Source organism: Anguilla rostrata, chromosome 1 (assembly GCF_018555375.3).
Source record: "Anguilla rostrata isolate EN2019 chromosome 1, ASM1855537v3, whole genome shotgun sequence".
NCBI classification, from domain to species: domain Eukaryota; kingdom Metazoa; phylum Chordata; class Actinopteri; order Anguilliformes; family Anguillidae; genus Anguilla; species Anguilla rostrata.
Window position 1 is genome coordinate 46,999,865 of NC_057933.1, and position 23,761 is coordinate 47,023,625.

Genomic DNA, 23,761 nt, shown 5'->3' on the forward strand with positions numbered 1-23,761 from the left:
CATGAAATTAAACTTCTGCCTGTTAGCCAATTAAACAACTGTTAGCAAACATAACAAAAGAACAACCAGTGCACCATGAGATTACCAGAAATAGCTTACAATTGCAATTAATTATGAGTGAATTAGGAAGTAATATTTAGTCTGTAAAGTTATCCATTAGCATTAGTGGAAGCAGATAATGAACAGGGTATGAGTACATCAGTCAGGTATTTCTGAAGAACACACCAGAATGCTTCATAATAGAGCCAAAGACAGATTTTAAAATTATTTTATTAAATATTTCATCATTTGACAAGTTTTCACTCCAACCCTAACAAAGCACATTTAATTCAAAAGCTAGACATCACACTGATCTGCTATGAAGAATCAAATTCGTGCCAAATTAACATTGAAATGACAGCCTACAGGACAGTATCATCTCCAGGAAGAGGGTTGGGGACCAGTAGATACATTTAAATAAATATAAAAACATTGTGAGATGTTTTGGAGATTACAAACTGATTATGGGCCACTATTATACAGGACTGAATAGACAGTTCTGAATTACAGTTCAGTAATCGTCATTGTTGCTGATTCACAACACAACTGTTTCATATTATCTTTGGAGGACCTCTTGTGGTTACCTTACGCATTACAAAAAGGGATTTGCCTCTCTCTCTCCGCCTGTGCTCTGTGTGTGTGTGTGTGTTTGTTTTTTTGTTGAGTGGTCTGTTTTTTTAAGTTCTGTAATTTCTGTGTTTGAACAATGTCACAATGAAAAGAGTTTTTTTTTTTTTTTTTAAATCTCTTTCTCTCTCTTCAAAATGCAACACCACATTATGTATTTTGGTGAACTACAATGCACTTTGAAATAATAATTCATCTGTGGCCACTGACTGTGTTCCAGAGTTGTGTCAAAAAGGCCTCACATGACAATCTGGCTACTTTCCTGTCTAGAACAGCAGTCTACATTTTCCCTGCCAGGGTAAACTTCAGTATTAAATACTTTATGCAATGGGAGATTTCATTCAGTGAAAAATAATGTTCTGTTCAAATTAAATTTTCAAAATTAACCATGTTTTCATGACAAAAGACCAATAAAAAGTCAAATATGAATAGAGGACTCTTTCTGGCTCATCAGTTGAAAATAAATAGGTCCCCAAAAAAGTCAAACGGTTACAAAAACAAGGTAAGGAATAACGAGGTAAGATTTCCACTTAGAAAATTTGACATTTAGGCTACTTTCACAATAATGAAGTTGAATTTGGTTGCACATATTATATTGATATGCAAATTACTCATACCTTAAAAGAAAATAGACATTGTTCTAAGGGGGCGTTTTACCTGGGTTTACCCGAGCAGGCGCCATGCATAGCCTAAATAGCCTTATACTATTCGGCCCCAGTGCGCAGTTAAGCTGGTTCGTAGGCTACATATAAATTTTTAAAAATTCAATGTTAACCTCGTGTTGATTTTTATTTATTTCCCCTGAAATATGTAGGGTTACAGTCCTTCAGCTGTATAGCCTATCCTACGCTTATGTGGCGGGCTGTTCTTTTCCGCACATTGACACTCAAGCTTCCCGTTATTCAGTCACCAAATTGTTCCACCCTTTTAAAACCACAACTAGTCCTTAATGACCGGTTTCGCTAATGGTGATGGTCGATGAATCCGAGGATGCCGTCTGACCTCTCGGTTTCCAGCCAAGCTGTTAACTTGCCTATTTCTTTATTGGACAACTAATAGTCCTGACATTTTTCGGCCGGTCACGGAAAATGTAGGCCTATTGTTTAAAATGTAGCGTATATGCTATCTGTGATTAGCCTGCAGCAGCCTACGATTAGTGCTGGGAATTAGGCCTATGGTACTGCAGAAATTTCAGCAATTTGTTTGCACCGTGAATTCCCGATAATGTCGCTTGACTTGAACACTTTCTGAACATTACCCGTAGAGTGTTGCGAAGTTTTAAATATATAACCACTAGGCGTCCTAGTTTCCTTAGTATTGTAAAGGTAACTCCGAATTTTCCTTTTCTGAATTCCAGTTCATTGAGGGGAAAATAACACATTATATATTAGAATATTATAGGAACAAAGCGAACATTCTCTTGAAATCCAAAATGCCTGCTATGGGTGAATTAGCTTGCAGAAACGCAAAACGGACTTTTTTTCGATTAATGGTCACAATGGCTGAAAAATCCATTACGCACACTGAATGTCTTGGTGTTTTTAAAATAGGCTAGCATTTATAATATGTTTTTATTAAAACGCAATTTAAGCACATTTTATTTCTATGGACCTATGTGTCTGAAATAAAGTTAAATTGATTACCCTATTTCATGGTGATGTTTTATTGGGAGCAAGCGGCAAAAAAAAAAAAAACCAACATGATTAAAAGCACACACCTCAATAATGTTTGCGATTTGAGAGGAGGGGCAAATCGGGAACGCGCCTAGTGTGCATGAGCGCGCGGGGTTTCGAGCCCCTGGTTTCCTAGTCAGCTGCGGTGAATTGTAAATGTAATGCGAAGGCAGCTGGGAGAGCTCCATTGGAATTTGTGTTGTTTTGTTCACACTATCGAGACCACTTCAGTTCGGATTTCGGTCGTGTTATGGTTCTCGAATTGCTTTACGGTATGAGTGCAAGGAAATCATGGAACGCGTTCCAGCGTGGAGAAGAAAGTGGGTTTTAAATATCCTCGCTCGCTATTTTTTTAGTCCCTTGTACGGGAAAACTGCACTAAGAGGCAAGCTTCAGGCTGCGTCTTGCTTCATAGCTTGAATAGAGAAAGCATTCTGTCTTATTGATGGGAGAACTTTAATAATATCTGATTGATATTATATTTGACTTTCTATTTAATTGCACATTCCGAAGAAGCCGACAGAGTCTGATCAAGTTTTCAGTTGCTAACGTTAGTTTACTAGCTAACGTTAGCTAGCTATCTAATCAATCCAGGTTGCCTGGGAAAATGGAGGCTGTAATTGAAAAAGAATGCAGTGCGCTCGGAGGACTTTTTCAAACCGTGATCAGCGACATGAAGGTAAGGTAAACCAATATGGGATAGCTAGCTTTCTAATATCAAACAGTTTTCTTGAAAAACATACATATCGTTGTCATTTTGCCAATAGCTGGTGAAAAGACTATTAGCTTCCCTGTGCCCATATCATTGCGCACTGCTGCTACTGGTGATGAATTGTGCTAGCTAGCCAACTGGATGCTTAGTAGTGATTTGTGGTACCTATCATGTTTACAAATGCCTATCCTTGACTTTGTCACTAGCGTGACGTACCTGCACGTCAGTAAATAAATTAATAAATACACATTTATTTTTTTATGAGGAAGGTTTACCTGTTTTCACTCGTCACGCGAGTTGCTAGTCCAGGGGTGTCCAGTCTGATCCGAAAAGAGCTAGTGGGTGTGCAGGTTTTTGTAATAGCCTACGGCTTGACGGGAGTAGTATGGTAGTAGTTTAGTTGCAATGGACATAGCCCAGATTAACTGAATTTTGCGAGACAAATTGTATGAACACACAATTGAAATTGCTTAAATTGATTTGCAACTATCAGTACTCTGCATATAATTGTAGATCTCAGAACACCAAGCAAACAAAGAAGTGACCCAACCATTTTATGATTTTTATATCAGGAAGTGGATTATTTTTATCTACTCAAAATAAACCCTATGACTGATAGATTTGTTTGATCTATTTTGGAAACGCAAAACCCATTTCAGACTAGTTAACAAAGGAAACATATGACTGCAATGGGTGCATATGTTCTACATTTTAGCTGTTACACAAATATATTGTAAATGGGTAAGCAATGTAATTGGAGCATATGTGTACGTTTTTCGCAGTCATCGAGCTGTTAAGCACCTGACCCGAAGTTATGGACTGCAAGAATCTAATTTGACCGCTTAAGGTCGCAGGGAATGTCTAGCAGTAGTTGTAGAAGTGGAATCTTAAGTCAATAGTTGAAAAAGCGCCACAATGGAGTTATTTTTGGTTATGCAGATATCGCCAAATTGCTTAAATTATAATTATTATTATTGTCAATTTATTAACCCCTTGAACAGTAGATTTTTGTGGAATGTTTTTAAAAAAAATCAGTTTTAATTCTGTGTTATATAACGTCATTGCGTTCAGTTATCGGTAGTGATTGTTACATCAGCCTTAGAATGTTTAGTAAAGAACATTCTAATCATATAGGCTATGTGATATTGTACCTTAAGGGTTAATAATGGCAATGTTAATGTTCTGACAACAGGGCTCATTGCAAGTTTAATTTAAACATAAACATGTTGAAGAAATCAGTTGCTCCTACGTTTTATCTGAAGTTGTCAGTAGTATATAACAAACTTATAGATGGATCTATCAGTGAATATTACACTCCAGACATAGTCAGAGTTTTGAAAACCAGCCTGTACAAGTTCTAATGTAAAGGCAGTGCTGGTCTCCTAAAATGAGGATTGTGCTTGCAGAACTGCGGAAAAGCACAGTCTAATACAAACTTAAGCAAGCGAGATATTGTTGAACTGTGGAAACGAAACATGATGTTACTTTTTCGAACTACTAGGCCTACTTTTTGTGTGTGAATGCTGAATGCCTTAGACTTTCTTGAACTTAGTCACTCAGTAATTTTCTGCTCTGCTCTGACCTACAGTATAGCTTAGGTGGACCTGCGTATTATTCCAATACGTCAGCGTTATTGCGTTTGTCAGCCGGTATTTTCATGTAAGCAAAGCAGGCCTACGATCGGCTGCATCGACTTTCCGGGAGGCGTGAATCATATTGAAATCGTTAAGCACCAAAACGGGGAACTTAAGAATAACTTGGCCTAAACGAAGCATGAAAATAATCATGTTCTCAATGACAAAATTCAGGTTGTTGGGCGTGGGCTGTGGAGAGGTTCACCGGGAGTAAATTTTCTGGCTCTTTAAATATTTATGACGCAGTGAATGGATGTGCCTTTGTCTCTGTACTCTCTCTGTAATTCGTAGACAGTAGTAGCCTGCTAGGTAAGCGCATGCACCAGATAATAGGAGCATAGGTTCACTTGTCTCATCACGCAAAAATCGCTCAGTTAATACACGTTTTATGCATATTTGTTTTACAAAATAAAAAGTTATTTGATATTGCAATCGTATATCATTATGGCGTGGAGACTCTCAACAATCACGTGCAAAGAACTGCGTATACGTATTGGAATGACTATAGGCAGTGACGTCCCCAATTTCCTCCAATCTTAAACCTTCTTCGGAGATCACGATCATCTCCATGAAGTAGTACCGTCATTGAGCTTTCTAACTGTAAGTTAATAAGTATAACATTTGTCTTCAAATATAATTTTACCATGTCTGTGGAAAGAACTGGTTGGCCTGCTCATCCTGTTCGTAGTACCGGTAATCTGTGACTGTCCCCACTAAAAATCAGTCACTAGCCTATATTTAATTGATTATGTAGGTCAGAAGTGGTTAAATCTTTTTCTTTTGTTGACATTATGCTTGAGAATAGCTGAGGGCTATGGCAAGTCATTAATATGGGTTGCCTTTGTTCTGAAATGCCTGTTTTCTCTTTCCCCACCCGACAGAGCAGCTATCCAATCTGGGAGGACTTTATCAGCAAGGCTGGGAAGCTGCAGTCACAGCTCAGGTAAGGCCATCCTCCTACACATACTACCTCAAGTCAGCCTGTCATTAAGTACCCTTGTGCAAACATGCTAATGGTCTGGGGATATGCATCATCAAGATATGTCGCCTCCATACATTCTCTGTGTCGCCTCAGGTGACAGCTAAAGTGCAGATTGTCCCCTGTAATTGTACAATGGTCTCATCTTGGCATGACCTGCCATAGCTTTCAGAAGTCATAAAAGTTGTATTTTTGCTTGTTCTGCAAGGCAATCGATAGGTGAACAAACTTTTTTGTCAGTGGAGGTTAAGAACACGTCTTCCGGCGTGACCTAAGCCAAGGCTCCTCAGCTCTGTTCCCTGAGATCTACCATCCTCTACGTTTTCATTTCAACCATAATTTGGCAAACCTGATACTACTATTTAGCAGCTCAGTGAGATCTCTTGAAGGAGGTGTGCTTTGTTAGGGTTGGAGTGGAAACCTATTGAATGATAAATCTTCAGGAACAGAGTTGGGCAACCCTGACCAAGACTATATACAGTATACTGTAAAGGAGGCTTGAAAATATATTCATGTTGATTTGTGGGATAATGTTCATTCTTGTTATTGATTATTCAACAGTCAAGCATGTTTAATAATCCGCAAAAATGTAATTAGATTGAAGGAACTGTATTTTTAAAATGACAGTTAAAAGTATCACTCGTATAAATTGTTTCATATTTTTAGCTGTCATTTTGGTTTCTTAATTTATTTCAGCATGAAGCCAAAATGCAGACTAGTAGGCTTCGTACTGGAATAAATAAATTGACTAAGGAACAAAGCAATGTGTATTTATGATTCTGTTTCTTTGAGTTTGATCCCTAGCCTATTATGAGTTCATTTTTATGACCGAAGTCACCAAACTGGTTTTGTGCGCAGTGGTTTAGTACATTTTCAAATATGCCGCTATGGTAAGAAATTAATTATTTAATGATTATCATTTGTAATCAGTTAATAACTAAAATTTCCTCACAATGGAATAATCAGCATTGTGTGCAAAACATCTGAGCCATTCGACACAGTCACCAATGAACCCAGTTAACAATCCCTTGCTTAAAATTCAGATGAAAACATGTGTATTAACCGTGTCATGGTTCCTGAATTTGAAGTGCAGCAGTGAGGACATGCAACTATTCTTCTAGTTGTGTCTTAATAAAATTATGCATTATTCGGAGAACTGGTTCTTATAGATTAATGGATTTCTTTTCTGTGACTTCTTAGCATTAGATCAACTCATACTCTCCATTTGTGCTCCCACTCTGATTTTTTCCGCACATCTCGCACAGATTGGATTTAATTGTTCAAAGTGTAAAAAAGTGTTTAATGGTATTCAATTTTTTTCCCGATTGAATGTAGACCTCCTTTATATGTGGTATTAAGTTCAATACAATTCCAATTGCCAACATTCAGCCTGAATTTAAACACTCAATGGATTTTTTCCCCCGAAATTGTGATTAACAATCGCTGTGGCTCTCATTTGGAGCTATGATAGGGATATAGCACCCGTCAGCTGCTCTCACACCCTGAGGGAACTTCCACTTTATTTTGAAACCATTGATGTCTTCCTGGAGTTCATCACCTTGGGGCAAATATATGTATTCTCTAAAAAGTTAACTTTGTAGGGCCTGAAAAACTGCACAAACTATCAAACACACTGGGGATGTGCTTATGGCAAAAAGGTGTGCGATATTGAAATATCCAGCACCAGAAGTGAGTCACCACAGCCCTGCGCCTACATGCTTCCTGACTGGAACTGGTTGGAGTACTTTGTTAGTAAAGGCAATGGGAAAATGATGGCACAAATATTCAAAGGTTTCCCTTCTCATTCAAAAAAATCTCAGCAGCAAATAAAAACCAAATGTGATGGCCCTCTTCTGCCATCTTTCCATTAATTGCTGTTGCATGCTGCTGCCTTTGAAACTCAGGACATTGAACAAAAACAACACAATTTCACAGGGCTCCATGTTGGCAACTGTCTGTTGTCATGTCAACCATACTCTGTATGCATGTGTGGCATACAAGCTACATGGACCTGAGAACACACAGGTCACATACAGGCTGTGTAACATAGACACTATAGACAAAAGATTGGATTTCTACAAAAAATCTGATCTGGGCTTCAAGAGCTACAGTGTAAATGTAGCCTTGGCCTCTTGAAATTATAATTAAGTGGGCTACATCGGGTTAGTACATAAATATAAGCAGATTTAGTTTTTGATTGCTCGGTTGTTGGATGTCCGTGAAGATCTTCCAGGAGGACAACAAACTATTGTATGTTTTGTAAAACTATTGTTTGGTTTGGGATTTTGTGAACCTCCAAACCAACTTCCCTTTCCTTCTGTGGAACAGGAACCCATTCAACTTCCATCCTGTGGGTGAAATCTTAGACTGTAGAAAAAATATGGACAAAAGTGACTGATGTCAGCCATTGCCTTTCTACGGGCTTGCAAAAAGCGTTTTGAAACCACAGAAGTGCAATTTCTGTGCTCCCATGTTCAAATCAGAGCCAGAGACTATACAGTTGGGAAAAGGGGGGCACCCATATATGTTAATGGAGTTTGGGCTGGGCCTTGGTTCTAGGCAGTGACACAAGCTAAGTCAGATTGGTCCTCTAAATATTAAAATATTGTCCAAATGGCACAGTAACTTAATTGGCTCATGGGGAGGCATTGGACGACATTGCAGCGTAGTACAAGTAGACGAAAAGATGGAACTTCCCCTGTTGCTGGGAAGCATACTGGGTTTTGGATTTAAATACACTTAAATACCTTATTGTTTGAACATGGATTATGACCTAAGGCCATTCATATTATACTATTAATGTCTACCTGCGTATTCAATTATTACATTCATTGTTGGTTAATAAACACTGCAAGGAGTAAACTGAGTGCGACTTTTCAGGACTTTTTTTTTACGACATTGGACGAAGAAAAACACCTATTGTGACTACATGCTATTGTGGGAAAACATGATTAACTTTGTATTTTGTCTGGTTTGGTACCATTGACTTAGATTGAAATGGATTGTGGCTGAAAGACCTGGTGCTAGTGTGCAATGCCTCTACAAGTCCAGGAAGCAGAATTCAAAAACAAAGCTCGGCTTTGGCCATTCGGGTGAAATTAACACAACATCTGAAAAAGTCTCATTTAGAAACCAAAATACTGTTCAGATTTGCTTGAGACAAACTTGAAAGGGCCACTCCCTGCTTTCATATCAAGCGATGTTATTTGATCTGCTCCATATGTGGCTCACATTGTGTGTCAAGTGTGTCCTGCTGTAACCTTGCTTGGACAATGCCGCAAAGTAGTGGTGTGTCTTTCTTGAATGATTCGTTCTTCTTGAATACATTTTTTGGTGAACGAAACATACTGTCTCCCCTCCATGTAAAGATTAATTAATTTGGCTCAGCTCTCAGTAAGTTGCGAACTTGCCATTCACTGAAGCTGCAGCTACTCCTATTAAACAATTTACACCATTGGGCTGTGTAGTTGCAATTAGCTAACGACCGCATTCATCCGCTTGAGCGGGGAGTGCTCTCCGAACCCCTCCCATCTGTGTGATGAAAAGCAACAGTCCCTACACTGAAAGCAGCGGCAACGTTGAAGAACAAATACGTGAAGGAACCGGATCTGCAATGAGTTAGCAGTCGCTGGAGCCCTACCACTCTCCCTCACCCAAATGTCTTTGCAATGACAAACACTCACCTGCATAAAATTGAAAGCAACTGGCTTACATCTTGACCCAGATCTTTGGCTACATGATATAATGTAGCCTAAATAAAACGTGAATGAAAGAGTGTGTTTCAGTATGCATTTCCCAATGGATTCTGTACCAATAAAGGTATGCATTCATAAAAATTGTCCCACATTGCTAAATATTATGCTTTTAATAAAATAACCTATAGATTATATTGTTATAATAAATCCTTATTTGGTTACAAATGATGTTTTAACTTGTCACCTAACTTGCAATTTTCTTTCTTTTAAGTGCACGCTAAATGTTGCGCAAACATCTGTGAAAAGCCTAACAACAGTGTATACTATGTAGAAATTCACCTACAAAGGACAGTAGGTGACTTATTTCTGCATAGTTTTTCACTGAACCAGTTCGAGAATGAGCTTGCATGACCATGTTTGGTTTTTCCTTCAGCCACTGCATGACTCTCGTCACTAAAGACAATAATCTAAATGGAATCAAATTTTTTTAGTATTTGCACTGTAGGCATTGCAAATACTATTTATGTCATTAAATAAATTGTATGAAACCGCTCGTGTACTACTGTGCCGGAGCGGAAGCCCGTCAGACCGGTCTTTCGTTTGTTTCGTTCAGTTCGTTCAAAGTTCAAAAGACTCAAATCTATGAGATGAACTGATTGTGCTGAATATACTGAATGACTCGAATGAACAAAATGTACTGAATGACTCAAATGACCAAAATGAACTGATTGTGCTGAATGTACTAAAGGCTCAAATTAACTGAGATTGTAACGGTACGAAAACTCAGAGTAGCCTATGCTACGAGTGTATAGCATAGGCCAACTAATGCCTTATGCGAGCAGAAAGCATGCAGACATGCAGAAAGAGGAAATCTACAGTATATGTTTGACGAAATAAGTTTTTAGATTTGTGAAAAATAATGTCACAGGGATATTTATAATGACGTTAATGACAACCTAAAGTTTTTAAACAGTGCTGAGGGCATATTCTCCTCATTTGGTAAAAATAAATTAGCATGTGGGGTATTCCTCTAAACAAAACCCAATGTATGCAGCCTAGCAGGTTATTATTTTGCTTGTCCTTAGAAACGGTGTTCTTAATTATGTAATAGCTAATTTAATTGCTATGATCTATTGGACTTCTATGTCAACAACAACAAACAAAAACAGAGAAACAGAATATGAGTACAATATATGAATATAAAATCTGGATCAGATGAGAGATGAAAATATAATAAAGGTAACCTATTGCAAGATCAACAAACACAAAATTACAATCAAGAAAAGTAATAATAATATGAATAAAGAACAAAAAAAGAATAATTTAAGTAAATACATAAAAAGGAAAATAAAAGTTAAAATACAAATCCCCTCTGTGAATTCATCAGTTGATTACACCAACACATGTTGCATATGTTTTACATACTGAGTAACTGGCATTTAAGAAGACCGACTGTCTAATGTTTTATGCAATTATGCACAGCCAGGACATCATTGGTCATCACCACCGATAGCCTTTCATTCAAGTTTCATTCAAATGTAACTACCAGTTAGCGCCGCCCACTCAACCACAGTTCTAGATTCTAGACCGATATTGCAGAATCAATGTTAAAGTTGTTAAAAATGTTCAAGTGTTATAGTCGTAAACTGTGCTTAGTGGTAGCTTTTGTTTAGATAGTTATTGTACTAAGGGTGAATTCACACCATGCAAGAGTTGGCTGTGTGTGGGAAGGGCGCTGTGCTGACTCGAGCTGCTAGCCTTGTTGGTTAAAAAGTCCATGTTCTTTTAATGAGGGAGCTTGACCTGCGTCTTGTGAGGAGCAGTAAGTGTATAATTTGAGATAGAGCCGGAGAGGCAGGACTAAAAAGTAAATACTACATTCGGCAACTGAGTGCTTTATTAATGGTCAAGTATGTGAAAATAACTTGAACTGAATGGTCAGAAACATTGCAAATTACAGATCGACTGAGAGCTATTAATGGAGAAAGGCACAAGTGTAGCCTACATGTGGGGAAAACTATGAGTAAGTTGGAGATGACTCTAGCAGTATCATAAATAACTAGGCATCAGTGGGGGAACATGAAATGGGAGCAGCCATCTGTGGAACTGTTGCAGTTGCAGCTACTTTCATGTACGATCCCCGCTGCTGATTCGGGAGAGTGTAGACATCTGCGGTTCTCCTCTGAAATGCGTTGTGTCGCCAGCCTGGTTCTTTTCTCACTGCAGTCCACTGCCAAGCTCATACAGAGCTGAGCTGGAGGAAGACGTTTCGTACACGGCTTTGGCATGCAGACCACGTGCGCCCAGTCGACCTGTGAGGCTCGCTAGAGAGTGATGAAACACGGTCTCCTAACCAGCTGAAACCTCTCGTCTCCCAGCCGTATCGGTGGCAATTGTGACAAGCAGCCTCACGCAGCAGGGCATAATTTGCTGCATTTGGCTTCACCCAACGATATTAGCATGGTTTTCCCAGTGGTATTGTAGCAAAAAGACATGTGCTTGCCTTTACTGATCTGATTTTATGGATTTTCATGTTACAGAATGGGCCTATAGGTATGTATGTACATTCTAAATAAACGAAAAAGGGGATACATTATGGTTAAAAAGAACATTTACATGCCAATATTTTTTGTATTGACATGTACAAAGCATTATTTCCTGTGACCTGCTTTAGCTTTAGTTTAGCTACATCTGAGGCAAGCAGGTGCCTTCTCCACTGATTATCAACCCTGCCCACCAATGGGTTTACCAATCGCAGGTGTGATAGCAGGTTGGCCTGCAGCCCTAGGGAATGGAATGGAACCAAGAATCTTCATCCTGCAGAAAACCATAGCCAGAACGTCCTCATTTGTAATCCTAGCTAAGTAGCATGTCCTTGTTTTCTATGTCATAGTTTATACTGGTCGAAAAACATTTTACCTACAAAGGGGCATGCTGGTTCTGCATATAAACAGCACCATGCATCACAATTTTTTTTATCAGTCTTTTCAAAACAAATACGCAGGTGTCAAGCATTCAATGCTAAGACCCTGCACAAATGTACAGAGTGATCTCTTCAAAGTACAGGCAAGGGTTTGCAGTGTCAGAAATGGTCAGCTTTGAAGGTGGTCTGGGGTCAGCTGCACTTGAGTTTTGACACACTCATCAAATTGAAATGGAAACTGCTTGGTTAGATTTCATTAAGTAACACACATGTGACTAAGATGCTGTTACACACTGTTACAATGTATGTAATGAACTAACTTGGTCAGCATTCTCTTTTTGTGATTTCCCCTTTGCATGTTGGTCGACCATAACACTCGAAATTGGGACTTCTAGACTGGTCAGGTCATTTTCATACTCTAAAGATTTTTCTGTTACATTTCTACCGCTGTAGTCAAGACACAATGAGTATTACGTTTCAGGCATGGGGAGCCTTTATGTTGAGTCTGATTTACATGGCCAGTCTTACGCTCAAAGCACTGTCTTTGGGAAGAGTCTGTGATCTCTCTGCGGAACTGAATTGGAGGGCATTGGAATGGGCTTTTTTGGAGGTCTCTAATGAGGTCCACTGTTGTGCCCTGTAATTTAGCACCCTCTTCCCCTACAGTCTCAGAGGGTTTCTAATTATAGCAAGGTTTTGGTCGTCGTTGCATTTTTGGCAAAATGCAGAGCCTGTTTCAGACTCATTTTTCTCTGCTTGAATGCAGCCAGTTCAGTCTCTGTGCAGTCATTAATGTCATTTAAATAATGCTCCATTCCCTACTCCATAATGGTTGTTACTGCACCTGTTTGTTAAAAATACTAATACATGGGGATTGATTAAGACTTGATGAATTACAAACATGGAATGTTTTAAAAGCGAAAAAAGGCTTCAGTGCTGCATTGGAGAATATGTGAAATGCAAATAGTTTGTTTTTAAGTTTATTTGGATTTGAATGCAATTGGATGTTTGACCCTGTGGTTCTGTGCTTTAATTTAACAGTGTAGAAAATTCTAAGTTTACCTCTGAAGGTTTCCCTATTTAGCTCAACTTGGCCTGTAAATAGGCAGGAATGTGTGTAGGGTCACTCCTCTTTTTACATGTGATATGCATTCTTTCTAAGGGAAGGAAACACCCTTGCCTCCTGTGAATACTCTACCACCGACTGATAACAAACTTGCCATTCATCATGCTGCTAATGTGAAGTGGTTGACTTTCAACACAGACTAAACAAGCCTTTAAAGTTGACCTTTCAGCTCAGTTCAGTTTCTTATACAAAAAAAACTGGATAAACACGCACGCACACACACACACACACACCCTCAGTTCTCTGTGACCTCTGTGTGCCTCTTTGGTTTTCCAGATTAAAAAAAAAACCTATTTGCGTGTTATAATTGTCGAAAATAAACTTAAACTGCGTGATATGTTACTGCTTTCATTAGGCAGAGTGTTCCTTCTTTTTTTTTGCCTCCGGTAGGTATTTGGCAGCTCAGGGATGTTAGCTTTGATTTATGCCTTGCATATCTATGTACTGGTCTACATTTAATTCCAGTGACATTACTCTGCTTGAAGCTACTCGCGTAATACTGCATCTGCTACATTTCGCAGACTCAAAGATTTGACCGGTTGTTGAAAAAAAAAAAAGATAAATAAATAAAAAAATTACATTATTGTTTTACTGTGATTTGTAGCTCTAGCAGTTGGGTGGTCAACTTTATTATTGTGATTTTTTATAATTGGCTCTAAATAAATGCTAGGTTTTTATTTACTGCTTTGTTACATAAAAACGGTTTACTCTGCTAAACTAACAACTTCAACGTACATAGCATAGAAATGCAATTTCACCTTGTTTTGTGTTTCATTGTTCATTGTTTCTGCACAGTGCACATCTGTGTACATCAGTACAGGTTGTACAAGTTGCCCTGCAATCAGTCAGTCAGGCAAAAATGCATTTATTTAACCTGTCATCTAGTGAAGAAATAACAGTAATAGGCCATTTTCTATGAACCGAAGAACTCTGATAACTCCTGGAAGCACCGACTGGCCTGAATGTAAGCGGTTACACTTGAGCTGTAACATAGTAAACGCAGGCAAGATTGTGAGCAGATGTGTTCCGCTTCTGTTGCAGGACGACGGTGGTTGCAGCTGCAGCTTTCCTGGACGCGTTTCAGAAAGTGGCTGACTTGGCCACCAGCACGCGAGGTGAGCGAATGTGCTTGAGCGTTTCGGGGGTGGGGGCGGGGGCGGAAGATTATGGGGGATTGTGCATTCAGCCCATCGCAATTTTATTTCCTTTTGCACCCCGTGGCATTAATCCACCACCTTAATGGATTTGCAATCATGGCTCATGCGTGGGGAGATTCTTCCAAATGCGACCTCTGGGGCCTGGGCTGAAAAGTGAAGGAGTCATAACCCTTGCAATTCACCCTTTGTTTGGCTTGAGCATCTGGGGAGCCTTTCATCTCCTTGCTGTTATGGATTAGAAGGGCTCTGTGTTATCAGAGCCGTACAGATGGGCTCCTCGTTTCTCTGTCCCTAATGCCGTCAAGGGCAGCTTACGTACGCAACGATGCCATTTAGCGGACGGAGATAGTGGATCAGCCAGCATTATGATGTTGCTTCTCGTGACCACAGAACGGGGCAAGTGCATTTACTGTTGGGTTTGAAGAGGTGTGACATGGGTCGTTTTCATTTTATGGTATTATATTTCAACTATTGATATGGTGTTTCATAGAATTTCAAATATGCATGTATAGGGGCATATTCACTAGCATGCAGAGCTAAGGAGATCCATAATGTAGTAGAATAGTGACAGAATGGACACAAACATTATCAGGCGACATTTGACCTATTGTGGTGGCTATCATTCAAATATTCTACAGAAGGAGAGAGATTCTGTATGTTTCAGGTATTTTGTTTGTTTTTGTTGAAATTGTTTTTGTTATAAAAAGAAGCTTTAAAAATATGTGAATTGCATATGTGAAGTATTATCATGATTTTTATTCAAAGATATTAGTCTTACATTTAGCACAATTCAGTGTTAACCTATGTTTCAGCAAAAAGTTTTAGAAATTGCTTGTAGATCATTATTAACAGCTAGATCCATAGTTTTCGTGTTTTTAAACTCAGATTATCGCTTGTCACCTTTAGCTTGGATGAAAGACCAGGTTTCGGAAAGCTTTTTAACATATTCTTAACATATTAATTGTTACCATAGAAAATTTTGCATTGGTCAGGCAGAGAAATGTTAAGGTTACAGCAGATGCATTTTTTTTTTTTTTTTTTTTTTTGAAGGGGCAGAATATATTTGTCTCACTCATTAAGCGAACATGACCTGTGAAAAATTACACTGGCAAGAACTGTAATTTCCCACATTTGTAAACTGTAATTTGTCCCATTTCTGCACTTGCAGAAGGGGGTCTTTAAGGTTTCAAATTGTCCACCTGCACTTTGACAAAGCCACCATGTAAACACAAATGAACACTGTCCTGCAGGAGTTACTATCATCATTGAGCTGAATGGACTGTCTGATCTGTCCATAATGGTATTTGACCATGGGGTGGGGGGGCTCATAGTCAGATTCCCTCACCCACACCCACCACCACCACAACATGGTCAGCTACAGCCTGCATAGTGTGTGTGAGCTTGTATGCTTGCACAGGCTTGCTTTTGCCTGCATGTTTATGAACGTGTCTTCCATATGAATGTCTATACATGACTGTTTGTGTGTGTGGGTATGCTGTGTGTATGTGGAATGCTGCCAGAGATAGAGCTCTTGTTGCAGGAAGCCATCTCCTCCCTACCCGAGTGCATCCTGCCATACCCGGAGCTATTAATAAAGAGAGACGCGCGCGCTCAGTGCTGCGGGAAGAGCGAGGGAACGGGAGGAGGGCTTCGCTGCGCTCTGACTCCAGGATACGCAGTGTCTCGTGCGCTCTTTGTGTCAGAACGTGATGGTGCAGTGTCATTATTTTCAGCCTCGCAGTTCCAGCTGCTTCTGCAGCATTGTGTTGTACAGGTACCACCTGGGGCATTGTGGGTGTCGCATGCCCCTGTCGGCAGAGGCCTGGCACCTGTGAATGGCCGTGCCCACGACCGGCCACACCCAGGTTGCAGCGCAGAGTAGCCAAGCCTTCCAGAGCTGTCCTATTGGTCGTTGTTTTGACAGCCCTGTTTTTCTTTGAGCTCTTTGTAATGATGATCAGAACAGTCGGGGGGGGGGGGCACAAAAGCTTTTTAGGAGATCAGAAAGCTTTGTACTGCTGCCGTATTCATAATCATACAACCCCATCTCTCCCTTACCCCCTGACAATGAAAAAAATCTCCACCATGGCGTGGTGTTTTTCTCTAATTGTCCTAGCCGGTTGGCTGCAGAACTGAGTTTTATGTGACAGAAACCTAGAGGGTGAATTCGTCCTGAGTGTACAGCGTATTTTATGAGATTCCTTTCCCTCTTTAGCATTTATTGATGTGTGGCGGCCGTGCGAGCACCACAGCGATATGGCGGTCCCCCACTGTGGACTGGGCCTCTTCCAGTTAAATATTTCGGTTTATTTTTCCTTCCATTGTGATTAAAAAACAAATCATCTGATCTTATCTGGCTAAGGAGAGTTCTGATAGCTTTCTTAACGATACCATGTGCTTCTAATCTTTTATCCTTGTGGTAATGGGTTATTTGGAACAGCTACTTGAATTTATCTAAGGATTTTGTTTGTTTCACTATTAACTAGGTCCTTATGTAGTAGCTATGCAGCAAAAGTTAATTTTTTTCAACATCAGATGAAGCAGTAAGGTGCTCCTGGAAAAAGGTCACTTATCTGATTTGTAATCTTTTTAGAATGCAGGGCACAAAAAACCCTGTGTGCAGGACTGTTTTCACAGGCTCAGTCTTGGAGGAAATGGGACGTAATAATCACACAATAACTTCGCATATTCAAGCAAATTAGGCTTTTTTGACGTTTTGTTTCTTTTTGCTGTTCTGTATTGGTGAGTTTTGGGCTTGGGAGGTTGTGATCTGGTGGCTTTGCGTGTGAACCAGCGTAGGACGGCAGGAACATCTGAGCATGTCAGTTTTGAGCCGGCTCTACCTAAAATAGCACCACATCTTCCTTTCTTCCCTCTTTTTTTTTCCATGACTGAAGGGGTTTTTCTGGGTGTGGGCCTACAGTGCACTTTGTCACAATGACCGTGGTTAACGCTGGCCACAAGCTTTCAAGTCGTATGGCTTGGTGTCTGCATAATAGGGACATACAATGTCTAGAATGTCAACTGCCTGTTCTGTGTTTTTGTGTTCCTTTAATGTTATGTTCTGAGGCATGTGTGGGGGGGGGGGGGGGTTTGTTTAACCTATCAAGATGATGACTTGCACTTATCCACATCACGTCTCCAAGGAGCAAATCTGCTGCTGGTGCCGTTTCTATGGCAACAGAATGGAAATCGAGAGGTTTGTAGTTTAACTCATAGTATGCCCGACTCATCTAAACACCAGTGACATGCTGAGAGGCTTAAAGCCTCTAAAACAAAAAAAAAACATCATAAATAAAGAGTGCAGTGACTTTTTAAGAGGTGCGTTCGTTTGGGGTGTTCAAATTTACTGTACTCATCCTGAATGTTACCGCTCCAGTTTTGTTTTGTAATTTTCTGTTTTACTGCAGAAAAAGCTAAAGCACTTTCTTTATTCGTTTTTTGCTGTTCATTTGCCCCTTTTTGCTGGATGTGGCAGTAATAGTCTTACATTTTGCCCCTGATGCCAAGTGCTGGTTTGTGCCTTTCATTGGAATGTGCATAAGAGCTCCTCTGCTTTTGAGACTCCATAATAAATCTTTTCATAATAACTGAATCAGGTGTTAATTGCTGCATCGCCTTTCACTTGAATTGAAAGACTGGCATTAACATGAAGTCAGCTGCTGTCTTTTCCTCGCTGTGGCTTATTTTAAGTGCCGGATGTGCACATGGTTGCTACGTGCACCACAAAACAGGAGGTGCAAAACTTTGCACCCAATTCCCAGGTTTTTGTTTCGACAGAGCGGTCGGCATCAGCAGTATGACGCAGGAGCAGCAACGCTTCATTTTTAGCTTGGAGGACCCCCGATTCGTCAGGCTTTGTGTAAGCCCTGTCACCATGGCGACTAGGCACTGGGAAAAGATCCCTTTTTAGGGCCTCTGTGAATGTGACTGTATATTTCCAAAGGTAAACCCCCCTTCCCCCATTGTCTTGGTGTCAGGAACCAGGGGGGCCTTGATAAATCCCACTAAATTAAAGGCCGTCTCCTCCAGCCTGATGAGCAGTGATAAAATTGCTCCCGTATACAACCAGATTCACCCAGAGCTTTTACTGTAATTCCCTCAAGCTATTAAAAGCGAGATTATATTCGATCATGGTGCTGTGGATTAGGTGGCCATGTGGCAAGGAAACCTTGCTGCAGAAGCGGGCAAGGCTGGCAGCTCTGCCAGACAGCCAGGTAGGGACATGGTTAAGAGAGAGAAACCCAGTGGGCATGCAGTACGCAGACCAGCTGGAGGACCTGAATGCCTGAGGATAGGTCCTTGGCACCACCCACCTCAGGTCGGCTATCATGCTGCTTGTCAGCATTGCAACAAATGCAACCCCAAACAGCCCCTGGGTGTTTTTAATGTCATATTGGTGGAAACCACATCAGCCATGCAAACAAATGGAGGCCAGAATAGCTATGAAAACAAAATGGAACCGTTCAAATACTGTGATTTGAATCCAAACAGTTTTATAGCTTTAATGTTACAAGGGCACCTGTTTCAACTCCAAGCTGTCAGAAGGCACTAATTTGTGTGTTATGTTTTTCCCTGGCCGTTTCCTTATTGCATTTCTGCTTATTTTGCTATTTAGTGAGCAGCGTTTTTCACTGCTGTATTGTCATAACTTCTTTATCTTGGCATATTGTTGGCTTTATCTTGTTTCTATGACAGAATACGATTTTTTGGTGGTGGAAGAATAATTTTATAAACTCCCAGATAGACACTATTGTCGAATGTGTCACATTAGTTGCAGATGAGACTGGGTGGGGGGGTTCTTGTTAAATGAATAAACTACACAACAGTGGTGGCACTTAGAAACTGTGTACTTGGCATAGTTGTTGTGTATTTTCTACTAATAAAGCTAGACCACAGAGTTTGTTGTTTCCATTCATGGTTTGGTTGCAGGAGCACTGAGCACTGAAATTTGAGCAATCTCAGGACGCTGCCGTCCTGGCCACTAGGGGGCTTGCATGAAGGGGTATTTGAAAGACAAATTTTATGACGTCAACAAAATTTGAATTGGCTAATTTTTATGCTAGAAAATAGGCCTACATAGTTGTAAGTAGTTATTTTGTCTCCTCATCCCTTTGCATCTGCAGTTTCAATGGTAGTAGCATAGCATTCTTAGCTAATTCTGCCTCTTGTTTTTAGTGCTACTGCACTAAAACTGGCACATTGATTTGGCACTGGAATGCAGTTGCACTTACAAGCAACTGCATTCCAGTGCCAAATCAATGTAGCAGCTGGTAATTATTAAAGCATTAAACACGTTTCATAAAACTGTGCAACCCCTATCTCCATTGTTCATTTTGAGTGGTCTTCATATAGGCTACCTGTATGTATAACTTGCCTGAAATTTATCTTTGAGCACATTCTCCTCTGTGTTGCTTTTCTGAGTGAGATCGCCAAGGCCATTCGATGTTTCAGGGTCAGGTGCCCTTTTCTGCGAGGGCACCCCTGTCTCAGAAGAAGCACATTTTCTTTTCAGCCAGCGATCCATTTTTGGACGAGTGCTGAACAAGATTTTTATCTGGCTGTTTTTAGCTTTTTTTCCGTTCACCTTTTGTTCGCAAGTAGCGTGCAGTATAGCCACCTGGCTAATGGGCTATTGATTAATGTTCACAGAATTGCTGTGGAGAATGCTTACAAAATTCAGTCTGATAGGAGGGTGAATTGCGGATTAATTTATCAGTATGTTGGAATGTGGTAGATCGATTGCTATTGCAAATTTTCGCAGGAAATTCTCGCATTACCAAGGCTGGGCCTGCAGGAATAGCTAAAACTGTGCATAAAACCTGTAAGTCTGCACCTAATTTTGAGTGATGACATTTCATTTTCAATTCATGATCTCAGTGGGGGGAGAAAGCAGTGCAGTAAAAAAAAAATTTGGCAAGGGTGTCAAATAATCACTAACTAAGGATCACAGGTATTTTTATTATACGTTTCATTTTAGTAGCTTTAGGTTTCCAAAAGATAAACAAATCAGACCGCATAATCAAAGGTTCTGTTTATAACTACTGTCGTTCTACAACTTACTTTACAACTTTATATCACTTGGTGATATAAGAAATATAGCTCATGTTGTGAACATTGTAGCCCACATGCATTTGAAACTGTGTAGTTTGAAACAAGTGTAGTGCTCTTGTGTGGTGTATTTGTAACAACCCCATTTATGTTCAGTCTGTGTTTGGGAAGGCTGCGTTCGGTTAAATTTGGCTTTTGGGTTATGTCCAAGAAAATATTAAAGTTTCCTTGGTCCAAAAAAAATCATTCATTAGGAATTTTTTTCCCTTTTTCCCCAGGTCCCATTTTGAATTATATGGTTAAAAACAAGGCTGGAATACATGTCTTACCTTGTGATGTAAATAGTGTATTATTTAGGCACTTTAGCCCTTGCTTTCTGCCTGAGATCATGTACAGTAAAGCTCATGATAATGGCTAATGTTATGGCATTGTGCAACTGTAAGGGCCTTTTAACTGTTAATGGCAGATTGATGGTATCCTGTTAGCATTGTCAGTATGTGTAAACCAGGTGACTGATTTCACTGAATGAAAGATTCAGTGGTTTAAATTGTTCTGTTGCATTTTATACGATTTTTGGCTGGACTGCAACAGTGGGGCCAGCCCTACAAATGTGAATGTCTGTGAGTGAGTGACTGACTTAGTGATGAAGTTACACCATTGGTTGGCCGGATGACGTGTGTTAGGTCCAGCCATATACTAGGTTTTAACCTGGTCTTGTTTTGGATGCTTGTATACTATGCCCAATGGCAGGAATGTAAAAGTAGCTTGATAATTAGCATTAGGCAATTGCAGGCTGCAATTGGGAGTAAGACTTGTTTAATGTAGAAAGACAGTAGATGCTTAAATGGTTGCACTACTCAATAGGCATGGTCTGGATGCCAGTGCACTTACTATAATTCACCTTCTCAGTTACATGGGAGAAAGGAGAAGCTCAGTATTCGCAAGTTCAAACATTTCCTCAACTGAGGGGAACATCTTGTTTGCTTTGACCCTGTTAGTGATCTTCAAATGTCAACAAATGAAGCATGCTATATCCAGGCCCTGTGATACCTCAGTGTTGGGCATAGCTTTGGCTTAAAACCTTGACTTAAAGGAAACATTTTCTTTCTTTTTTTATTTGTAAGGAAAACCTTTTTTGTGTTACTAAGCTTGAATTTTCCTTATTGAAATCCTTCTTTTTGTTGTTTGCCCGCTCTTTCCATTTTCTCTCTCTCTGCCTGCAAAATCTGCCCAGATCCATCCTTCTTTTAGCCACCAACTTCCTACATTTGCCTAATTACAATGTTCTGAGGCACTTTCCTCAGAATCCATGTGACTTGTTTACCGCATGGTCATTAATTATTCAACTGGATCTTAACAAATTTGATTAAATAATTAAGCTGTGCCTGCGAGATATGTCCTTTGCATCGCATTATGGTCAATGGTGGAATTCACAGAGAATAAAAAAGGGTGGCTTGAGCATAATTCATCTTTTAAAGTTCAGATGTTTTTATCATGTATCACACAAAAATGAATGGTCTAGTTTTTCCCTCTGGCTAAACTCAATAGCATTTTGTGCATGTGTGACCAAGTACATTGACTTTATTATTTTCCATTGTGAATTAATGGCGATCGCTGCTCAGCACTCCCAGGCTACTGTACAAACTTAACAGAGCTCTCTTTGTGTGGCCACCCAGACCAGTTCATTTACTTGTCTCTTGATGTGAATTGATACAGTCCATCCGTGGTTCTCGTGAACAAATGCGGATGAAGTCATGGTGTTGAAGTAGTAGGAGGGGGAAGAGATGCACAGGGCAGCTTTCATTCAAGCCTCGATGCCCCCCTGCACAGTGTTCAACTATGGAATCTTGGCTCAGACCTGGAACTAAGCAGAGGGAAAATGGATGGAACGGTGGCAGTTCTGTCCCCAACTTTTTGCGGCAGAACTTCTGCCTCAGTGACAGTGTAAATTTCAGGCTTTACAACAATCGGTTATACTGAACCCGCTAGCTTCCATTGAGGCAGTACATATTAGAACAAGTATGCAGAAGAATGCTTTGGACAGAAAGCTTTTAAGTCCCTGAATATCATGCTTTTTACTCGCTATACTGACTGAAATCTTGAGCTGAAATGTAATCTGTGATGTTGGGTCTTTACTGTTAGATATTATTTGTTGTTCATTCATGTTTTTCATCAAGATCAACACTCCCTACGGGTACTGTATAAAAGTTACAAATCCATGCTGTTTAGTATGCCTCTGACCTACAGCTAATGAGTTGTTTGATGTTAGTCAGAGCCATTTGGCAGTGGTCTACAAATTGTGGTTTTACTTAATGATGGGAACATTGTTATATTGTTACAGAGTGCATTGCAAAATGTGTCCCAGCAGTCATGTTGCAGTATAGCACTACGGATTATCTGCAATAGAGAAAGGAGACCAAACATTTATTGAATTTAAAAACAACTCTGGTTGAGTGGGCAGGGTTGATGATGGAGGAGACTTCTTTCATTAGGAACACAGGACCACTGCAAGGCAAAAAAACCCTGCATAGTATGCTTTTAACATAGATCATGGTCAACAGTATGTAAACATACTCTTTAGTATGACAGACTATTAGATTCCAAACTGTTCACTTTAGGGCTGTCAAAAAATATTTGAAGTTCGAAAACTATTTATTTTTTTTTTTTTAGCTCGAACCTAAATTTGAGCATTCGAATATTAGTTTTGGATCCCGCCTATTGTAATTAACATGCAGGCTTTAATTTCATACGGCGAGTCATGTTCATGCACGCAAAGTTAACATGCAGGCTTTAATTTCATGCGGCGAATCATGTTCATGCACGCAAAGTTAACATGCAGGCTTTAATTTCATGCGGCGAATCATGTTCATGCACGCAAAGTTAACATGCAGGCTTTAATTTCATGCGGTGAATCATGTTAATGCACGCAAAGTTCACTTCCTGTGCTAACGTTACTTCCTCTGTCAACAAAAAACATTCTGCCCTGGACCCAGGGCAAGTGGATCGTCTGGTTTTCCTTGTCAGTAACCTCCGGTGATACCCTCAGCTCTATTGACACCTAACATTACTGGTCAGCTAGCCTCGCGAGCCAGTCTCTTTTTTCACTTCGTTCAACAGATCTGGTTAGCTAACAATTTAGGCTAAA

The 23,761-nt window shown here is 39.9% G+C and overlaps 1 protein-coding gene across 5 annotated transcripts in view; it reads left to right on the forward strand.

The window, feature by feature from the left end:
- The first annotated feature begins 2,395 nt into the window (after window positions 1-2,395).
- Window positions 2,396-23,761, forward strand: part of LOC135256668 (protein MTSS 1-like) — a 62,875-nt gene continuing 41,509 nt past the window's right edge. For 3 of the 5 annotated variants that reach the window (XM_064338688.1, XM_064338680.1, XM_064338697.1), the window contains exons 1-3: window positions 2,398-3,018; window positions 5,567-5,628; window positions 14,450-14,523. In XM_064338688.1, the coding sequence (XP_064194758.1) occupies window positions 2,947-3,018; window positions 5,567-5,628; window positions 14,450-14,523 (208 nt within the window). In that variant the 5' untranslated portion in view covers window positions 2,398-2,946. Of the gene's footprint in view, window positions 3,019-5,566; window positions 5,629-14,449; window positions 14,524-23,761 lie in introns of all 5 variants that reach the window. The other 2 variants (XM_064338670.1, XM_064338663.1) reach the window with 2 other exon arrangements.